This window comes from Eucyclogobius newberryi, unplaced genomic scaffold (assembly GCF_026437365.1).
Source record: "Eucyclogobius newberryi isolate DKJ021-1_F unplaced genomic scaffold, fEucNew1.0.hap1 SCAF_15, whole genome shotgun sequence".
NCBI lineage: Eukaryota > Metazoa > Chordata > Actinopteri > Gobiiformes > Gobiidae > Eucyclogobius > Eucyclogobius newberryi.
Window position 1 is genome coordinate 27,603,425 of NW_027315779.1, and position 18,964 is coordinate 27,622,388.

At 40.7% G+C, this 18,964-nt stretch overlaps 1 protein-coding gene across 7 annotated transcripts in view; it reads right to left on the reverse strand.

Annotated features, from left to right (window-relative positions):
- Positions 1–18,964, reverse strand: part of ncam1a (neural cell adhesion molecule 1a) — a 527,426-nt gene that overhangs the window by 66,162 nt on the left and 442,300 nt on the right. For all 7 annotated transcript variants that reach the window (XM_072446942.1, XM_072446941.1, XM_072446944.1 and 4 more), the window contains 3 exons: positions 7,352–7,536; positions 5,280–5,376; positions 1,699–1,866 (listed from right to left, as the gene is read on the reverse strand). In XM_072446942.1, the coding sequence (XP_072303043.1) occupies positions 1,699–1,866; positions 5,280–5,376; positions 7,352–7,536 (450 nt within the window). The remainder of the gene's footprint in view (positions 1–1,698; positions 1,867–5,279; positions 5,377–7,351; positions 7,537–18,964) is intronic.

Consider the following 18,964-nt stretch of genomic DNA (forward strand, 5'->3'; position numbering starts at 1 on the left):
TGCTGTGATGTTCCCAGCGGACTTTTGGCTTTCCGAGCGCATCCAGGCTGACGCAAAGCTGTCTAAACAAATGACTAAAAGTTTGCCAATATGCTAATTCGATGTAGGTGATTTGAATACCGAGAAGTCAAAACAGCTGATCAGACGATTGACATCCTATAATAAGCTAGTTTTAAGGCACTTTTTAGATGTATTTATTCGTACATATGTGGAAAACAACTCAAATTGCTTCCATTCTGAAAGCGAAACAAAGTATATTGACTGTAAACTGAATCTAAAGTTAGCCACGAACTTGCTTCTAGTGCTCACAGACCTTCCAACACGTCCAAAGTGTTTACGCGCATGAAGTTTACAGTCAAATCCAGATACCAAATCCTAGCATATGTTTCACAGCGCCACAATATGACAAAGGCTGTTTAAATCTGATCTTTCACGTGGTCGTTCACGTCACAAAATAAAGGCGATTGCCGTTTGTGTTTGGTGTGAACGGCGTGATGTCATTGCAGCCAGGAGCGCTTAACCCCTCGCTCGGCTAACTCCTTCACGATCGCCTGAAATACCGCCCGATTACGTACGAACCCTCAATTTTTACCTGAATTGATTAGTTACTCCGTATATTGATTAGTTCACAAACATCTTCCTTCTTCCACTGACATTTTTTGGCTCCTTCGTCTGTCATTTCTCTCCAGTTTGACTTAGAATTGTGACGTTTATACCGGAAATGTCGCCTATAGATCACGTTCAGGTCGGATGAACGGGACCTGAGCGTTCAGACTGAAGTCACATTCGTAAAGTACAGATACAGATCGGATTTATTTCAACTTACAAAAGTGGCCTGGGTCGGATTTGATGAAAATTGTCCTGACACACTGCCCTGAAAGTAGCCATAGTCTTTCAGACATTTCAGCACATTTCAGTTGCCTGACCAGCCATTCTCAACACGTTTTGACAGACTATGCAAAACCTGAGGTTCTGGGATCAAACCCAGTCGCACCAATTTCCAAAGGGAGTGATTGACAGGCGGATTAACCAATCAGACAAATGCATTGTCCGTTTGTGTCTAAACAAACATGGTGGATTACGAGGAAAGGATAAAAATAACAGACTGAGAAACGTTGCCGACTTCTGCTGAGTCAACAAGCGACGCACTAAACTCTGTAAATCTCAGGTAAATGAAGTTATATATTTTGTTCTGAATGTTCCGAAAATATTTGAGAGACGTCTTCTGCATTTGAGAGACACGTGACACAAAGTCTTCCGCATTTGAGAGACACGTGACACAAATTAGCGGCGGTGGTTGGACCGGTAAATGCTGTAAAGTTTTTTTTGACGCCCTCCAATGGTCCGATTCCAGACCGAGACGCATTCGGACAGAATGTGGGCGGGGCTGGCGGGGCTGGCGGGTCAGGCAAACATTTTAGCACATACATCTACATCTCATGTCATAATACAAAGCAAATAACTTTCTTTCCTTTCACAAATTGATACTTGTGCAAAATACGAAAAAAAATGTGTTAGGTACAAAATCACTGCTCTAAACATCTGAGACGGTGTTAATCAGGTTTGCCACTCTAGTTTGAACTCTTCCTGGGTTACAACTAGATACCAAGAAGGACACAGACTAAATACTGTACACTACTGCAATGTCATAAGGGACACAAAGTACACAATGCTATAAGAGCAGTAGTCGTTCCTCACCATCAGACGCGTCGTACTCGCGGAGGCTCCACGCGCTGCCGGGCAGACGCCACTGCACCCTGTACTTGAGGACGGTCACTCCCCCTGAGGAGTCGGGCTCGTCGAACTCCACCACGGCCGTGCTGGAGAAGGGCTCCACCTGCTGGATCTCCGGGGAAGACGGCACCTCTGCGACAAGAAGGAAACACAGAGTTACGGTACGGCTGTAAATGTGACGCTTGGGTTTTGTGGGTGGTTTGGTTTTCATGGAGTTCCCATCCGTGTGAATTTAAGGAATATGAAGTTTGATCCACATAAGCCTGTCAAAATTGAGTTATAAAATGTTGTAAGCTAACGTTGAGTTCATTGGTTCAGAAATGCAACTGTTTCGATGCTGAGAATACAGTGAATTTAAAAGCGAATGTGCAAAATGTTAGCATTAGCTCATGTCGTACTGGCAAACCAAAACACTTAGAGGTCGCCGCGTTCGATGCCAAAGCTATCGATCACTTAGCAACCCGGGAACATTTGAAGCACCCCAGAGCCAGTCGCCTCATTTTCTTCTTAAAGCCGTTATCATTAGCGCGCAAAAATCTCAAATTTTCAATAATCCAGAGGGTGTCGGCTGGTACCAACCCATCGACCATAGATAAACGCCTCAATATTGTTGAGTGATTCATTTTAGATTTTAATTAGCATGTGAAACTGGCATCTGAGCTAAAGGCTAACTAACTTCAAGTTGAGATTTTGTATCTTGCATACTTCTACTAAGAATTTAATGACAAAAAACATCATCTTTTACATGTTACTGATGATAAGAGCATGAAATAACATGTTATATACTTGAATATGGGAATTGGCTTCACCATTCATTTATATGTAATGGAGTGTGTCACAGATTTGGACTGTTGCCTTTGAAAATACTGAACAACAAAATATTTTATCTTCAAAAGGTTACGTATAATAGTCGTGTGCGATACCACCAATTTTTTATTTGATCCAAAACCAAGTAATACCATGCCAAATATCGCAATATCGCTATCCGGTACCGATACCAATGAGTTTTGTACTAAAATGCGCTGCTCCTCAACTATCAATGATCATTATTTGATTTCAACCTCTGCTTGAACTAATATGAAAGGTAAATGAATGTGCAGAAAACCTAAAATATGAAGAATGTATTACAAAAATATAGGCAAAATGTATTTAAGTGTCGATCCTTTTCGATAACTCCATCAGTTTGAATATGTTAATAATTGGTATTGATCTGACTATCACTAAAACCCATGAATAACCAATAATAATGATTAAAACTATAATTTACCCAGATGCGCAGTACTCTAGTGTCCTTTTAGTGACCACTCCCAGTGTTAGGTTTGGGCACTTTTCCTCCCTATTGGTTATAATAATATTTTGTCTGTTCAGTTTTTGTCTAATGATCTGTTTAGTTTTTTTTATTAGATTGGCTCCCGGCCGCGGGTGCGCGCCCTGGAGCCTTTAAATGGAGACCGGATGGGCTCATCTCGCTCTCTCTCAGCTCGGCTCCGCCCATCCCGCTACGGTCCCGCTACGTAGACGCACTCGGCTCGCCTGCTCCCAGCTGGCTCTCACTAGCTATAGCACTAGCCTGTTTTGTTTGGCCTGGTGGGACCGGTAGTCCCATTTTCGCTAGATAGGGGGTTTTGCGTGTCTTATTTTTGTGCTTTAGGTAGAGGTGTCGGCACCGGCTTCGACGGCCCTATACAGGGCTGGCCCGGTGTCGCACCAGGTCCACTTTTCTTTTTATAATTTTGGGGTGATTTTTAGGGCACGGGGGTTCGAAATTTGGCATTTATTTTGGGGGAAAACCTAATAAACTTGTTTAAACTTGTCTTCGTCTCCGTGTCCGTTTAAATATGTTAAACCTCTCTTCGGGGTCATAACACCCAGTAATTATGTACATGTATTATAATTGATATGTCACCACTATATGTTTTTCCCAGTTGTTGTTACGTCACATTGTGTGTTGTGATTGTTTTTATTTAACTTTAGTTTAACCAGTATAAAAACTCACATAGATTCCACATAATTTGACTCCAACAATTAGTAATAAATTGAACTTTCTAATGGTCAAACAGCTGGTCACCTCATTTCCATCTGATGAGGGCTGAAAACACAAGCAGGAAGTAAATCCAAACGAAACAGCTCCAACCGCTAATAACGACCCGCCGAATTCACTAATGGTTTTAACGGCCAAATAATTGTGGCGTGTTTTGAATGAGCCGCTGCACTTTGATTGTCTGAACCTCCAAACTCAAAGCCGCTATCTGCTCAGTGGGAACTTGTTACCAGGGACTGTTTACAAAAAGGCCCCCTCTTGGTCTAATGAGCCCCAAAGAATTTACATATCAATCGAGGCTAATACAGCACTACGTTTAACAGTCCAGTCCAAATAATACGTCTGTTTCAAGTCCACGGGCTTTTGCAATTCAGACCCGAGTTTGGTTCGTTGCATATATGTAAATGTTACGCTCAGATCAGGGAGCATAGAGTCATTTGTGATCCCCGTAAATGAACGGCTTTGTAAAAGGGAACGGGGAGAGGTAGAAACTAATTGGTTGCAAAAGTAAGTAAGAGTGATAAAGAAGAGAAATGACCAAAGAAAGCGAAGCTAATTAACGGATAATGAATACGTGAATGGGTGGCTCAGATTGTGTGTCAGAAATTTGCTTTCGGTTTCAATCTGGAAAAAACGTTGACATGTCGGTCTTTAGTCGTTGAGTCGATTAATCGGTTGACGGCCAATTCGCAAGTTCTTCTGCCTTTTGCATGTACACAAAGTCGTTACCTAGTACTTTTCTGTACAAATAGTGCAGTTGTAGTCTTGTGAGTGCAGTTTGGGTGTGATTCTTGATCGTTTTGAGAGCTTTGTGCTGTGCCACGCCCCTTTTTTAGTGGATTAATCGATCAGTGGGACATGTCTTTAGTTGACCAAGAACTTTTTTAGTCCCCAACAGCCCTGCAAAACTTACAGTAAAAGAAGGTCGAATTACGTTTATTATAATATGTTCCGCCACTCATCCAAGTAGCTTCTTCCGCAGCTCTTAAATATCTGCCTGAGAGAAGGAGTTAAAGGGACTGTTACATTGCTTTTTCATGCAATAAAGTAAAAGCTGTTTTGCACCAGTTCAGCGATATTGTTTGCTAGCTTTACCGTGACGTTTAAATCTGCTCTGAAAGTTGTGAAAAAGCTTTATAAACTCATCACTGTGAATAATTACGACGTTCAGAACGCGTTAGGAAAGTGAGCGATGGATTAGGAGCGCTGCAAAGACTTTCAAAGAACTAGGTCTCAGGTAAAAATCAGGTACAGTGCCTTTAACTACACTGGAACTAACACATCCTAGTTGTTTCTGGTATTACACATTCATATGGCGGTGGGATTACAAGGACGACATCACATTTACTTGGAACAATATATACAATTTAAAAAAAAAAAACCTTTACATGGATTTTTTTCGGTAACGAATCAACCCATTTTTGTCACAGTTGAATTGTTTTTTCCCCCATGAGTCTGGTGTCTGTGGGTGTATTGTCACCTCCCAGAATGCACCTGCCCTTACCTGCTTGTATGAGGAGGAACTCTTTGGACTCGGTGCCCATAACGTTGGTGGCAGAGCAGTTGTAGCTCCCATAGTCGCTCTGAGAGTCAGGGTTGATCTGAGAACACAAAACAACACATTGTAAGAAGACATATATCTAACTATACCCGTGCTAGCTTATTTAACTCGTGAAAATGTGCTGGATTCAAAATGTTCATATATTTATACGTATTATTCACAACTTTTACGAATCGAAAAATAGAATTGCTTTAGGTGCAGGTAAGGTGACAGTAAATAAATGTACCTGGTCCAACAATATGTAAAACACTAATTCAACAAAAGCACCAATTTCGAACAAAACCACAAAAACATGATTTGTTCGTTTACTGTCTCAGATTTGCTTTCATTTTCCGTGCTGCTGTTCGTTATCAGTTAATGAAATTCCCAGTTTTATTAATTTGAATGAGTTTTTGCTGGTAAACATGTACTTGTTGTTGGGATGAGATAGTGCCTTTATTGTGCCTGTCTGCGGCGGCTCACGGACACAAAATGAGCATATGGCTGCGCGGATAACGCCGGCGTGTTTGGCCCTCGTACAATAAAAGCTGCTTTGAAACGGAATCACGTTGAAACCTTGTGAGAAACTGAAATTGCACAACTCTGGGTGTAATATTCTATTGTATATAAATAAACAGCAATAAATAAGTAAGTAATAGATACAAAATGCTGTGATTTTATGTTGCAGATCATGTATTTTGACCTTTTTTGTTTTTTTACTTCTGCTGCTAAATTACACTATATAACATAGCTTTTTTTGTTGTTTCCAGTTTAATTAGTCGATTAACATTAAAAATCTGACCAATTTTTTTAAATTCTTTTTTGTTTTTTTATGTCTTTGCTGATAGTTTGCATTCATGTTCTAGAAATGTATGTTGTACTTTCAGAGGGAAGAGACATATGTATGTAAGAGTGTCACACTGTTTTTGAAATAAATATCCAAAACAGCAAAATCCTCAATTGTTAAACCGTATAATTAGCCTATTAGCCTACGTTTCAACAAACAACGATCACGTCTTTGGAGTTGAATAATGGCACCTTTTTCTGAAGCTCTTATTTATTTGTTCTATGGGGGAAAGTTCAGTAATTGCAGAGAATAGTTTGTGTTCAAGCGACATCCCGACATTCTAGAATCCCTTATGTGTAAAACTGAGCTGGAACAGGTTCACTGATAATGATGATGAGAAGGTTCATTTGTGGATCATAAATACAATATATACACAGGCTATATACAGTACAGTACCCCAGTCCTCCATCTTGAAGAAATAATCTGTAGTTATTCTATAATGTTGAGATGACACGTGGATGCAAACGCCCTATTGGAAGCCAAGGAACCTCAGTTAAATTGTAATAATTACGAACGTCGCCTGTGTTTTTAATCCCGTGCTAATCGTCCATGTCTGTAAACATAGCCCCAAATTTTACCTACAATAATTCAGAAAATTCAGAGGTCCTTAGGTAAATCTAATCCTGTTTTAATCCTGTGAATTGAATATAAATCCAATACAAATGTCTCTACGGCCTTTTTGGTGTCTAGATTTGAACTAAATAATACTACTAATTCGCCACAGACCATTTTCCAATTCAATTATAGTTTTTTCTACAATTAAAAAGTGAAAAGCAGAAACAAAATAGGGCAAACGTAACCCGGAAGTACAACCCATTGTCGTGGCAACAGAGGACCGAGCAGCATGAAGGCGCTTTGGCAAACCTTTGGGTGCTTTTGGTTTAAAGTGAAGATCAAGGGGCTGCATCAGTGTGAATGGATTAAAACAGAGCGGCTCCGGCAGTTACAGAAGAAAAATGGATCATGTGGATGTTTTTTCTGATCACCGATAGCAACAACGACGCTAAAGAACAGGTACTCATATTTCAGTGTGTTTAGCAGTCCGCCATTTCCCAAATAAGTCCATAAAAACAAGACAAAACTGATCCCGTCCGAGTATGGCTACATTTGAATGGCCCGTTGTACAGATGCATGTTGCTAAGCGACTGAAGGCTAGCGTGTACCCCGGTCCGTCCATTCATTGACGTACCTCGAGGTAGCTGACAGAGGGCGTGTTGTAGATCTTGACGTTGCTGGAGTTGGCGTTGGGCAGCTGGAGTCCGTCCCTGAACCAGAGCATGTCGGCAGAAGGGTGAGCCTCCACCTCGCAGCTGATGTTAGCGGGGTTCCCCTCCCACGTGTACACCGTCACCTGGCCCAGGATCTTTGGGGCGTCTGCAAAGGCATAGCAAAGGAACTGAATATGAATATGTATTTTTGCCGAGGTCAGCTGCTTAGCGTACGTCGAACATTCAGAATGGAAGCTGCACAGGATCAATCCTTTCATTCTGTTTTCGCAGGACACGAGAAACTGGACACCTTTCTTTCTTTCTACGATCAATTTATACTTTGTCCATATAAGAACGGCAGAATATGAGATGAGCCTTCTGGGCAGACAATGAAAAAATGAAAAATATATATTATAAATTGTGTAAGATAAATGTTGTTTAAGGTGCGCTATAAGACTCTACATATGTCTCCATGGTGATGTAATCTATACGTACCTGCAAATATTAAATTACAGGTTTGTAGTGTGTCCACAAATCTGACCTGTAACTTGGTCCCCATTGGAGATCGATAAGTTTAATGTCACAAACAAAGCTATAAAATCTCAAGCAGGAATGTTAAGCAGTACTTCTGTAAAGTATTAACATATTTTCCAGTGTTTTCTAAATTAAATTAAAACATGTTTCGTCAGCTAAAATATGACCAAAGCTAACGATTTGCATGGACTAAAAGTAGTTTAAAAAAAACACAACAAAAAAAAACAAATGAATGAAGATTAATCAAATTAATCATATCTTCTTCTAAAAATAGTATAAATTAATGAAGGTAACAATTAAAATATAGCCGCAAGCGGCAATGATCGGCCCTCGCCACGCCGCCGCCACGCCGCCGCCACACCGCCGCCACGCCGCAAGAGGAGGGGGCGCTAACGCGCCCCAATTGTCCTTTTATTACGCCTACTGCTGAATCTGTGACGCTGTCACATCTTCTCCCCTTTGTTTTACCATCAAAAAGCAATTTTATTTTGAATTCTTGGCAAAATGTGCGGCTTTGCCGCACAGACACCGTGACTCTTAGAATAAAAATGTGGATAACTTTTGATGGTCCACCCCTGAAGATGAGTCTCACCAAATTTCAGGTTAATAGGGCTGACGCCCTGGGAGGAGTTTGTGAAAGTCTAAAGTGTAAACATGTTCTGGCGATTTCCCCATTGGAATAACATGGAAGGTTTCGGTCATCGTTACGGCAAAGCCATAACAATTATGACATGGGTCTCATTGACTTTTTTGATGGGGATGCCAAAATTGAGTTGTGTGTCAAATTTCATATAATTTTGCAAAACTAAATATTTAACCTCCATATAAAATCTGTAGGGGGCGCTGTGGCTCCAAATTAATTTATTTCACTTCAAGTAGGTTTAGGGCAAAGAGTTTAACAACTGATTCTAATTTGACACAATTCAGACTTTATCTGCGCAAACGGCAGAAATGTTAAATTTGGGAGATTTCTGAAATTCTTGCTACAGTTTGAGGCTTTGAGAGTTATCAATATAATTTGGATAACTTTTGATGTCCCACTCCTCAGTAGCATTTTCACCAAATTTCAGCTTTTTAGGGCCAACGCCCTGGGAGGAGTTCGTAAAAGTACGACGTTTGGAAAAACTCCGAAGTCATGTTTAGCCATTTTTGAAGCAATATGGCCGACATTTGGTTGGGCGGACGGCGTTGCCGTAATAATATTTTTTACTTCTCTTGTCACCACCAATGCACCAATGCATTTTTGGTACATTTGGGGGCGCTGACGCGCCAATTTTTTTAATTCTAGAAAAGGGAAATAGCCAGAATGTAGAGAGGCACGATTTTTAGAGGTGTGCAAATTTTTGTGACTTTTCGTCAATGTTCACTGGGTGAAAAATAGGGGGGTTGGTCCCGAGAAGAAAGAAAGAAAGAAAGAATAATATTCCGATGCGAAAACAATGTTTCCCATTTTTCAAATATCATAAACTATACATTTTCGGAAAGCGCTCACGCTTTCCTACCTCATGGTGTGGGTCCCTGGTCACTGACGGGTACTTTCGTTAATTTTGAGTGGGCTCCGCCCACTTTGTGTTTTTGGCCCTCTATACAGTAATAATGTTCAATTTTTGCATTACATGCTTATGTGCACGGAACATGCAAGAGATGGGGAACATATTCGTGAGGTACTTAGCGCAGCAAATGAGTGCTTTATATGGGGATGACGACCGCTTCGCGGTCGTCATCTCAATGTAAAATGCTCGTTTAGTGCGCACTTTTGCACGGGCTTCGCCCGTTTACAACGGTAATGTTCCATTTTCCTACTACTAATTAGTATGCACGGGGCGTGCATGAGTGAAGGAGTGCGTTAGTGAGTGTTTAGAAGTGGGCGAGCGCTTCGCGCTCGATTTCGTGCGCACTTTCGCAGCCGTGCTTCGCACGGCCTTACGAGATTAATAGGCCTCTCGCCAGCTTGTGGCGCTCGGGCCTAACTAGATCCAAGTTCTGCTTTTCAATCCCAGAACCCCAAACCAGACCATAAACAAACTCACTGTCTCATGAAGAAATGCTATACAACTTATCATGGTTAAGTTAATTAAAATCAGTTGAATAAATTGTGACTTACTAAAAACAAAAAATAATTTCATCAAAACTAATCAAAAACTGTCAACCTTTCAAACTGTATCGAACCCAGAATAAGAACTGACATTTTCCTGTATGTCCAGTTATTATATCGTTTCTCTTCTTTCTCGGTCTGAAAAATCCAATGGACTCTGAACTTTGAGCCTCTTTTGCCACGGCGTTTTAAAACCACACATTTTGTTCCCGCTTCAAGACTGATGTAGCTCGCCAAAGTCAATATCCTCGTTCCACCCTGCAGCCATGACTAGATCCTTATTACGAACTGTACTGCGCTCCCCGTAAACTAGCCGCGGCTTCGCTAACGCTCACACGTAGCCCAGGAAGCTAACCTATTGATTAATTGTGTGCTTTAGCCATTTTTTCATTGTTTTTACACTCCTACAAATGAAAACAAAAGGCCAAAATGGTTCAGGGTGAGACTACACAAAAAATAGGAGCGCTGCGGCTTTGCGATATCTTCAAGGCAGCTCTTTGGCAGCGGCGGAGAAAAAAAACGGTAATTAGCGGGAACGGAAAAACATGATAGGTTTTGACATGGCAGTGATACATTTGATGTCGCCTCACTATTCGTCTTTTTGATTCATTTCCCGAAACAAATAGTCTGCCAAGGATATCAATCATTGAGACAAGATTGATGTGAGAAGACTCGAGGTTAAATTAGATGTTCAAATAGTAAAAACAAATCTTGCGAGTTCAGTGGCTCCTTTTTTCTTTTGGTTAAGCAGTAGCCTCCAGACAAAGTGAACATGGCGATGCTGGATGTAGTAGCGCCAGCCCTTGCCTTGAGTGCCAGTACAGACCGCTGCTATAAAAGCCTGAAATGATGACATCACTTGAACACTAGGAACGTTTCTAAAGCCGTATATAAAGGCATTATCCAACAGTATTGTGCGATACCACTGATTTTGTACTTGATCCGATAACAAGTAATACTATGGCAAATATTGAAATATCGATACCAATTCATTTTGTACTTTATTTATTTTCTTTCAACATCTGCTTGAACTAATATGAAAAGTAAATCGATTTTCAGAAAACCTAAAATGTAAACAATGTATTTATACTCTTCCATACCTCTGTCAGTATCATACATAGATATTTGGTATCAATCGGGCCATTTTAATTTGACATCCTATTATTATTGAGCTCATATTTGCGTGGTTGGAAATGAGTTCCCTCCACAGGGCGGCTTGGCGCTCCCTCAGAGATAAGGCGAGGAGCTTGGAGTAGAGCCGCTGCTCCTCCAGCTGAGGAAGTGTCTGGGGTGAGGGGAAGTCTGACGCTCCCTGCTCAGACTGCTGCCTCCACAACTCAAGTGAAAGAAATTGGATGGATTGATGAAAAAGAGTTTGTATTTCTTACGCGATCTCAGCAAAGAAGCGGAGGCTTTTATCCCCTATGGCATTACACAACACATAAGGTAAGTCTGTGAAGCGTGGGGTCTTCAGGGGCCACTTTAAACCGCTGCTGCTCACAATTTCCGCCTTTATTTCATACTACAACAAACCATACATAAGACCGAGTGTCTAAATCGCACTAAAACAGAAAAGCGCTCCTGTTGTGGACAAAATCCCATCAATAATTTGAATAATACACACATATTTGTTTCCCTGTCAGGCCCTTTCTTCTCCCCCAGTGCCATTGACATTCTCCCGCTGTGCCTGCCATCGTAGACCTTTCATGGCCCGATAGAGTCTTCACTGCGAGCGCTGATAGGAGCCAGAGCGAGAGGGGGCCTTTTTTTTCTTATCGATAATTGCTTGGCATCCCTGAATGAGCTACCTGATTAGCCGCTGATTACGGGGCCTCTAACCACGCACCCTTCAACATCTCCGTCTCCTCCCACAAAGAATATAAGTCCTGTATCTCTGCGCACATCGCTTTGTTGGGCGAATGAAAAAAGGCTGTATTATTTCAATTAGCGGCTCATTGGCGTCATTTTATCAGCAGTGTAAGTGATTAGAAAAGGGAGAGGGCAGTCGTTGCGCTAATTGAAAAGTTTTGCATGGCACTGCGTTACAAGCAGATTAGCCGTGTGGCCTAGCATGTACTACACCAAGTACAAATGATACACATACACGTTTTATGCATGAGTTGTATTGTTTATTGGCCTCTAAACATGCTCTTGAGTACATTTACTTTAGCATCTTCTCATGTTTTAGAGTTAGAAAAATCACACATAACTTCCCTCATCAGGATTGGTTGTAGCTCTCCATCTACTGGCAGCAGAGGGAATTACCATAAGAAAAAAAAAGATAGCCTTTAAGCAACGTGGCCTGAAATGATAATCTATGCACTCAAAAAAGCTTAAAATATCCTTTAAATATCATCATGTTTTTTGGACATTGGCATAGTTTTTTTTTTTTTTTTTATGTTTAAACTAAAGCTTAGAATGATGAATGCATTAAATGAGGCGAACAACAATAACTGCTTACTTTAATAGTGAAAATATATATATTTTTTTCTAATTGCATTGGATAGTAATTTTAACAAAGGATGATATGTTGGTTTTTTTTTAACAATAATGCTTTAATCTTAAATCTTATTGTGCAAAGTTGGATTAAATTGCATATATTATAATTTCACTCCACACATTCTGATAAGGTAATTGGAGTAGACTGAGAAAGGCGGAGCTGCCAATCTGTGTTGAACGACGAGGACACGCACAGCTCAGCCGTGTGCAGGACTCAAAGAAAGAAATAAAAAGAAAATACAAACAACTGCCAATCTGTGTCGTCAAGATTGATTGAACATGACTATTCAGCGCATAAGAACCAAAACAAAATAATAATTGCGACCATTTTATAAGCAAAAATAAGTCAATGTCATATTCTCCGTATTCTGTATTCTGAGTTTGCTCAAGCCTTTTACATAGAGCTGCAGTGTTGATTTGTTGGAACTTTGTGTTATATTTTAGCTGCAAGACTTTTCCTTCCTTCTCCACATAAGTGAACATAATTTAGGCTCAACTGGAAGTGCCAAAACAACAAAAATGCTAATCCGCAGCAAAAAGAGGCAAAAGCTTTATGAAAAGTTTTGTTTCATAAAGCTGGTCACATACTAAAAGGATCAGGGATAAGGATAGAATATACTCTATATACATATGTGGCTCTATTTTGTTATAGTAAAACACAGGGACAAAGCGATAAACCAAAAATTATATACATACAAAATATATCGATTTGTTCTGGGCCAGTGGTTGGAGGCCCCCGTATTCAGTGTGAATGAAGGAGATTTAATAATGTGACTTTTGTTGTCATGCACAATATTGGAAATTATTTCATTATGGCTTTCATTAATTACTGCGATAAAAATGTTTGTATTATATATTTGAATACACTTTTTATGATACAATAAATTCAGTTATTGTAAAACAAATAATATTTGTGCCCCATTGTATTAGTCAAACTTAACACAGACAAACTGACACTGAAACAATACTGAAAGACTGAAACTGTTTCAATATTTATCCTTTTGAAAACAGTACATTATTGCGTTAACCAATATTACAATATCATATTTGTATTGTATATAACGGACTTTGGACTAAATAGGATTTTGACTTTGGACCTTGTGTGGCTTAATTCTATTTTCCTTGGATGCCCCATCTCCTTTTTTAATTTGTTTGTATGTTTAATGTAGAAAATTTAAAAACTGTGCAGCAGCAAACTTTCAACTACTGACTGTAAAAAGACCAACAGTTGTGACAATTCATTGTTTGGAGCTGTAGATATTAGATATTAGATGTTATGAAATATGTGCAGTCGTTTAATCACACAGTGGAGGCTCTGGACCGTGAAGTAAGTGACAGCTTTAACAGAGGAGCACTGTCTGTGACACAAGTTTTTATGAAGCTACAGCAGAGATAAAGGGATAATGAGACTTTTACAGAAGAAAGAGTGGAACTGTGGCTGTTTTGGACCAAGTCTACTTCAAAGAAATACAGGACGTTTCTTCACACTAGAGCTGTGATATATATCTAGCCGCATACGTGACAAAATACATAATAGACCTGCAGACTCAGCTAAAATATGGACGACCACCCTAAGCCCGCTTGTCCTCTCAGAAAAGTCACGCTGAAGTACAGTTTTGGATGTTTCCCTTGGACAGTTCCGATTGACTTTGGTTGAAGGATGCGGTGCAAGTATGAACAGCAAAGTGATCCAGTTAACCTCTTTCTCGGAATAAATGCTGGTCATGACTGCGCCGGGTCAGGAGCGACAGGGAAATGTGTTGTCATGGAAACAGAGAGGTTGTTCAGAGCCGGCCTGCGGGTGTGAAGGAGAGCACGAGAGAGAGAGAGAGAGAGAGAGAGAGAGAGAGAGAGAGAGAGAGGGTGCTTTGCTGTGCAAACGTGTCTCTGCCACTGAACAGCTGCATGGTCAGAGACGCCGCCAACAAACGCCAGGATACAAGTCAATCACTACTTTACAGGAATTCACTCGTCATGGGAATGTATTTGACAGTTTTGCCCCGTGTCAGTCATAACACTAAATCCTTTAAAAGTTTGCCAACCAAAACATTCTAGATTCCAGAAATTAGGCAAAAGTGACGAGGAGCACGATGTGACTTCAATGGATAAACTTGGATTAACCTCAGAATATCACAAAATATGAATAATCCGGGTGGTTTTGTCATGTGTTATGACATATTACAGCCTATTACAGTTTTAGAGACTATTTACTATGGCATTTGAGATCAAGGTAAGGTTTTATAGGCAAGGCAAGGCAAGGCAAGTTTATTTGTAGAGCACATTTCATACACAAGGCAATTCAAAGTGCTTCACAGCAGGAAAAATGCATTCAAATCACAAAGAAATTACAGAAATACAATAAAATTAACTAAATTAAAAATTATCAATCCAACTGATTTTCTAAACTAATAAAATCACAAACAAAAGAGAAGAGTGCAAAGATAAAAATTAACTACAATAAAATTAACTAAATTAAAAATTATCAATCCAACTGATTTTCTAAACTAATAAAATCACAAACAAAAGAGAAGAGTGCAAAGAAAAAATCCTTTCAGTCATATGCGCAGCTAAACAAAACAGTTTTTAGCTTAGATTTTAACATTGTCAGAGTAGAAGCCTGTCTCACATCTTCAGGAAGACTGTTCCAGATTTTAGCTCCATAAAACTGAAACGCAGATTCCCCATGTTTTGTCCTGACTCTGGGCACCAGCAGGAGGCCGGTCCCCGAGGTCCTCAGAGTCCGAGATGGTTCATATGGCACTAACATATCCAAGATGTACTTTGGTGCTAGGCCATGGAGAGACTTGTACACAAGCAGAGCTGCTTTAAAGTCTATTCTCTGAGCCACAGGGGCCAGTGCAGAGACCTGAGAACAGGACTAATGTGATCGTACTTCCTGGTTCTAGTCAGGACCCGAGCAGCAGCGTTCTGGATGTACTGCAGCTGTTTTACAGCTCGTTTTGAGAGACCAGTGAGCAGGCCGTTACAGTAGTCTAATCTACTGGAGACAAACGCGTGGATAAGTCTCTCTAAATCTGGTTTTGACAGTATATTTTTGATTTTGGCAATGTTTTTTAGATGGTAAAAAGCTGCTGATGTTATTGATTTGACGTGGCTATTAAAGTTCAAGTCTGAGTCCATTATTACCCCCAGATTTCTAATTTGGTTCGTAGGTTTTAGAGCGAGACTCTGGAGGTGACCGCTAACACTTTCTCTTTGTTTCTGTGGGCCAAAAACGATTATTTCAGTCTTGTCTGAGTTCAGCTGGAGAAAGTTGTTTTGCATCCACAAACTGATCTGTTGAATGCAGTGACAGAGTGAATCTACTGGTCCATAGTCACCTGCCGACAGTGAAACATCTGAGTGTCGTCTGCATAATTGTGATAGGAGACATTTTCACTGCGTATCAACTGACCTAACGGCAGCATGTAGAGGTTGAACAGAAGGGGACCCAGGACTGACCCTTGGGGCACTCCACAGGTCAGGGTCATGTGGTCTGAGACACAGCTACCAATTTCAACAAAGTACTTCCTGTCTTCCAGATAGGACCTTAACCAGTTTAGGGCAGTGCCAGTGATGCCCACCCAGTCCTCTAGTCTCTGTAAGAGGATCCCATGATCGACAGTGTCAAAAGCAGCACTCAGATCTAACAGAATTAAGACTGAGGCTTTGCCCGTGTCATTGTTCAGGCGGATGTCATTTGTCACCTTGACAAGAGCAGTCTCAGTGCTGTGATGAGGTCTAAAACCTGACTGAAAAACATCAAATGAGTTGTTTATTAAGAGGAAATCTGTGAGCTGTTGGTAAACAACCTTTTCAAGGACTTTGCCCCAAAATGGCAGATTAGAGATGGGCCGGTAATGACTCAGTACTGCGGCATCAAGACTGCTCTTCTTTAGGAGAGGCTTTATGGCCGCAGTTTTCAAAGACATTGGGAATGTTCCAGATTGAAGCGACATGTTAACTATGTGAGTGAATGGTGCTAACAAACTGTTCAGCACAGACTTTAGAAATTTGGTGGGTAACACATCAAGGCAGCATGTAGATGAACTCAGACTGGTGATAAGATAAGATGATCTCATGGACAGTTTTGTCAGTTACTGGTGCAAAGTGAGTTAGCTCTAAGTGTCTTGGTGGTTTTAGGGTAATTTTTTGCATTGTGGGATTTATAGCATTTTTAATGCCCTGAACTTTGTTATTAAAGAATAATGCAAACTCATTACACTTGGATGTGGAAATGAGTTCTAACGGCAGCTGAGCTGGAGGGTTTGTTAATCTGTTTACTGTGGCAAACAGGACACGCGAGTTGTTACTGCAGCTTCCAATTATTTCAGAAAAATATCTTTCCCTAGTTCTACATAAGATTAGGTTGTACATGTTCAGCTTTTCTTTGTAAATCTCTTTTTGAACCTGGAGCTTTGACTTGCGCCATTTCCGTTTGGCCCTGCGGCACTCCCTTTTCTGTGCCCTGACCGAATCATCATTTCTCCACGGCGCCTTCTGCTTATTTTTAACCATTTTAGCCTTTATAGGGGCGATGGTGTCCAGAACATTCAAAACACTAGATGTAACAGAGTTCAACAAATCATTTACATTAGAACATGAGACATTTTCAAAGTTTATCATTTCCATAAACAGTGCACCTGTGCCATCACTTATGTGTCTCCTCTGAACAACTGCATGACCAACCGGAGGTTTGGGAGAAACAGACAGGTCAAAGAAGACACAGAAATGATCAGACAGAGCAACATCGACCACATTAACATTTGAAATATTTACCCCCTTTGTAATTATGAGATCTAGAGTGTGTCCTTTGCTGTGGGTGGGGCCTCTCACATGCTGAGTAAGACTGAAGGTTTCAAGGACAGCATCAAGCTCTTTAGCGTTTCTGTCATAATATTATCAACATGCACATTGAAATCACCTGTAATGACCAAACCATCAAAGTCTGTGCATATGACTGAAAGCATCTCAGTAAAATCATCAATAAAACTTTGGCAGTGCTGGGGAGGCTTGTATAAAACAATGAAGAGAATGGATGGAGACCGTTTTAGCTCCATTTTAAAGGATACATACTCAAATGATGAAAACACCCCAAAGACAACCTGCGGGTAATTATTTCATCTCTAAAGACAGCACAGACTCCACCCCCTTTTTTGTTTTCTCGTGTTTCAGATTCAAACTTAAAGTTGGGTAGAGCAGATTCTATCAGAACTACATTTCCTGTGTTTTTGTCAAGCCATGTTTCAGTTAAAAACATAAAATCAAGATTATAAGAAGAAATAAAATTATTAATTAAGAGAGATTTGTTACATAAGGATCTGACATTTAGCAAGTTTCAGACTAGTTTCAGTGAGACTGGGCTTTATCTTTTCACAGGGAATATGAATCACATTTCTCAGATTGGGCCTGACTCGCATTTTGTTTTTCCATCTGTGTGATGATGTGACTACAGAAATAGCACTAGGGGGGGCTCTTTTTACATAGGGCCCTGGGTTGGTTTGATTTTTAATGTGACAATAAGTCCCGGCAACGCTGAGACCCAGTGCATCCTAGCTATGGGAGATACCAGGTGAAAGGCGAGGTTGGATGGGTGGTGGGGCTTTTGTAGCCAAGGAGAGTTTGGGACCAGGTGAGAGGCGAGGGGGGATGGGTGGTGGGGCTTTTGTTGGTGTAGTCGGCTTGTGCAGGGAAGACATAGCCCTTGCTATATTGGGCGTGAGTGGAGCCATCTTAATGCCTGATTTGATCAGACTTTCAAAATGGCTGGGAAGGCCCATGGGTGAGAGTGGAGATGAGAAGGAGAATGACAGCCATGTGTTCAGCTGAAGAAGCCGGCTAAACTTGTTTATCCTCCTGTCGATGTTTGGAAGAGGTCCACTTATGAATGTTTTGATTTCCATTTTATCAAGCACGTCGAAAAACTTCAAGAAGTCTTTTTTCAAAACTTCAGTCTGTTCCCGCCGCATGTCCACTGCACCCACGTGCACAATCAGCTGTTTAGCTCCTCCATGCTTAGCCATAATATTTGGAAGGAGTGACGTTATCTCAGAAACAGTGGCGCTTGGAAAAGAATGTGGGTTTATCTTTTCATGCGTCACGTGACTTATCGCGCCGTCCCCAACTAAAACAATCTTTATGACCTTGGCTCCTGGCACAGATCCTCCTCGCTGTATTTTGGCCACGTCATCTTTCCTTTTTTCATTTAATTCCATCTCTGAAAGTGGTAAAAATCTGTTGGTGAGCTGTATTTTAGGCGACTTCACGTTATCTTTGTATCGTTTAGGCTTTGCTCCAAGTTTGTTCCAAGAAACAGCCTGGTCTTTCTGGTTTTTAGACAGTTTTGGAAACGACACAGAGTCACTGCGGTTTAGGTTGAAAGTAGCAGTTTTTCTTGTAAAAAGTGTGCTCTTCTTACCATCGGTTGACACAGGAATGGTATCGTGAAGAACTTTTTCAGATTCCA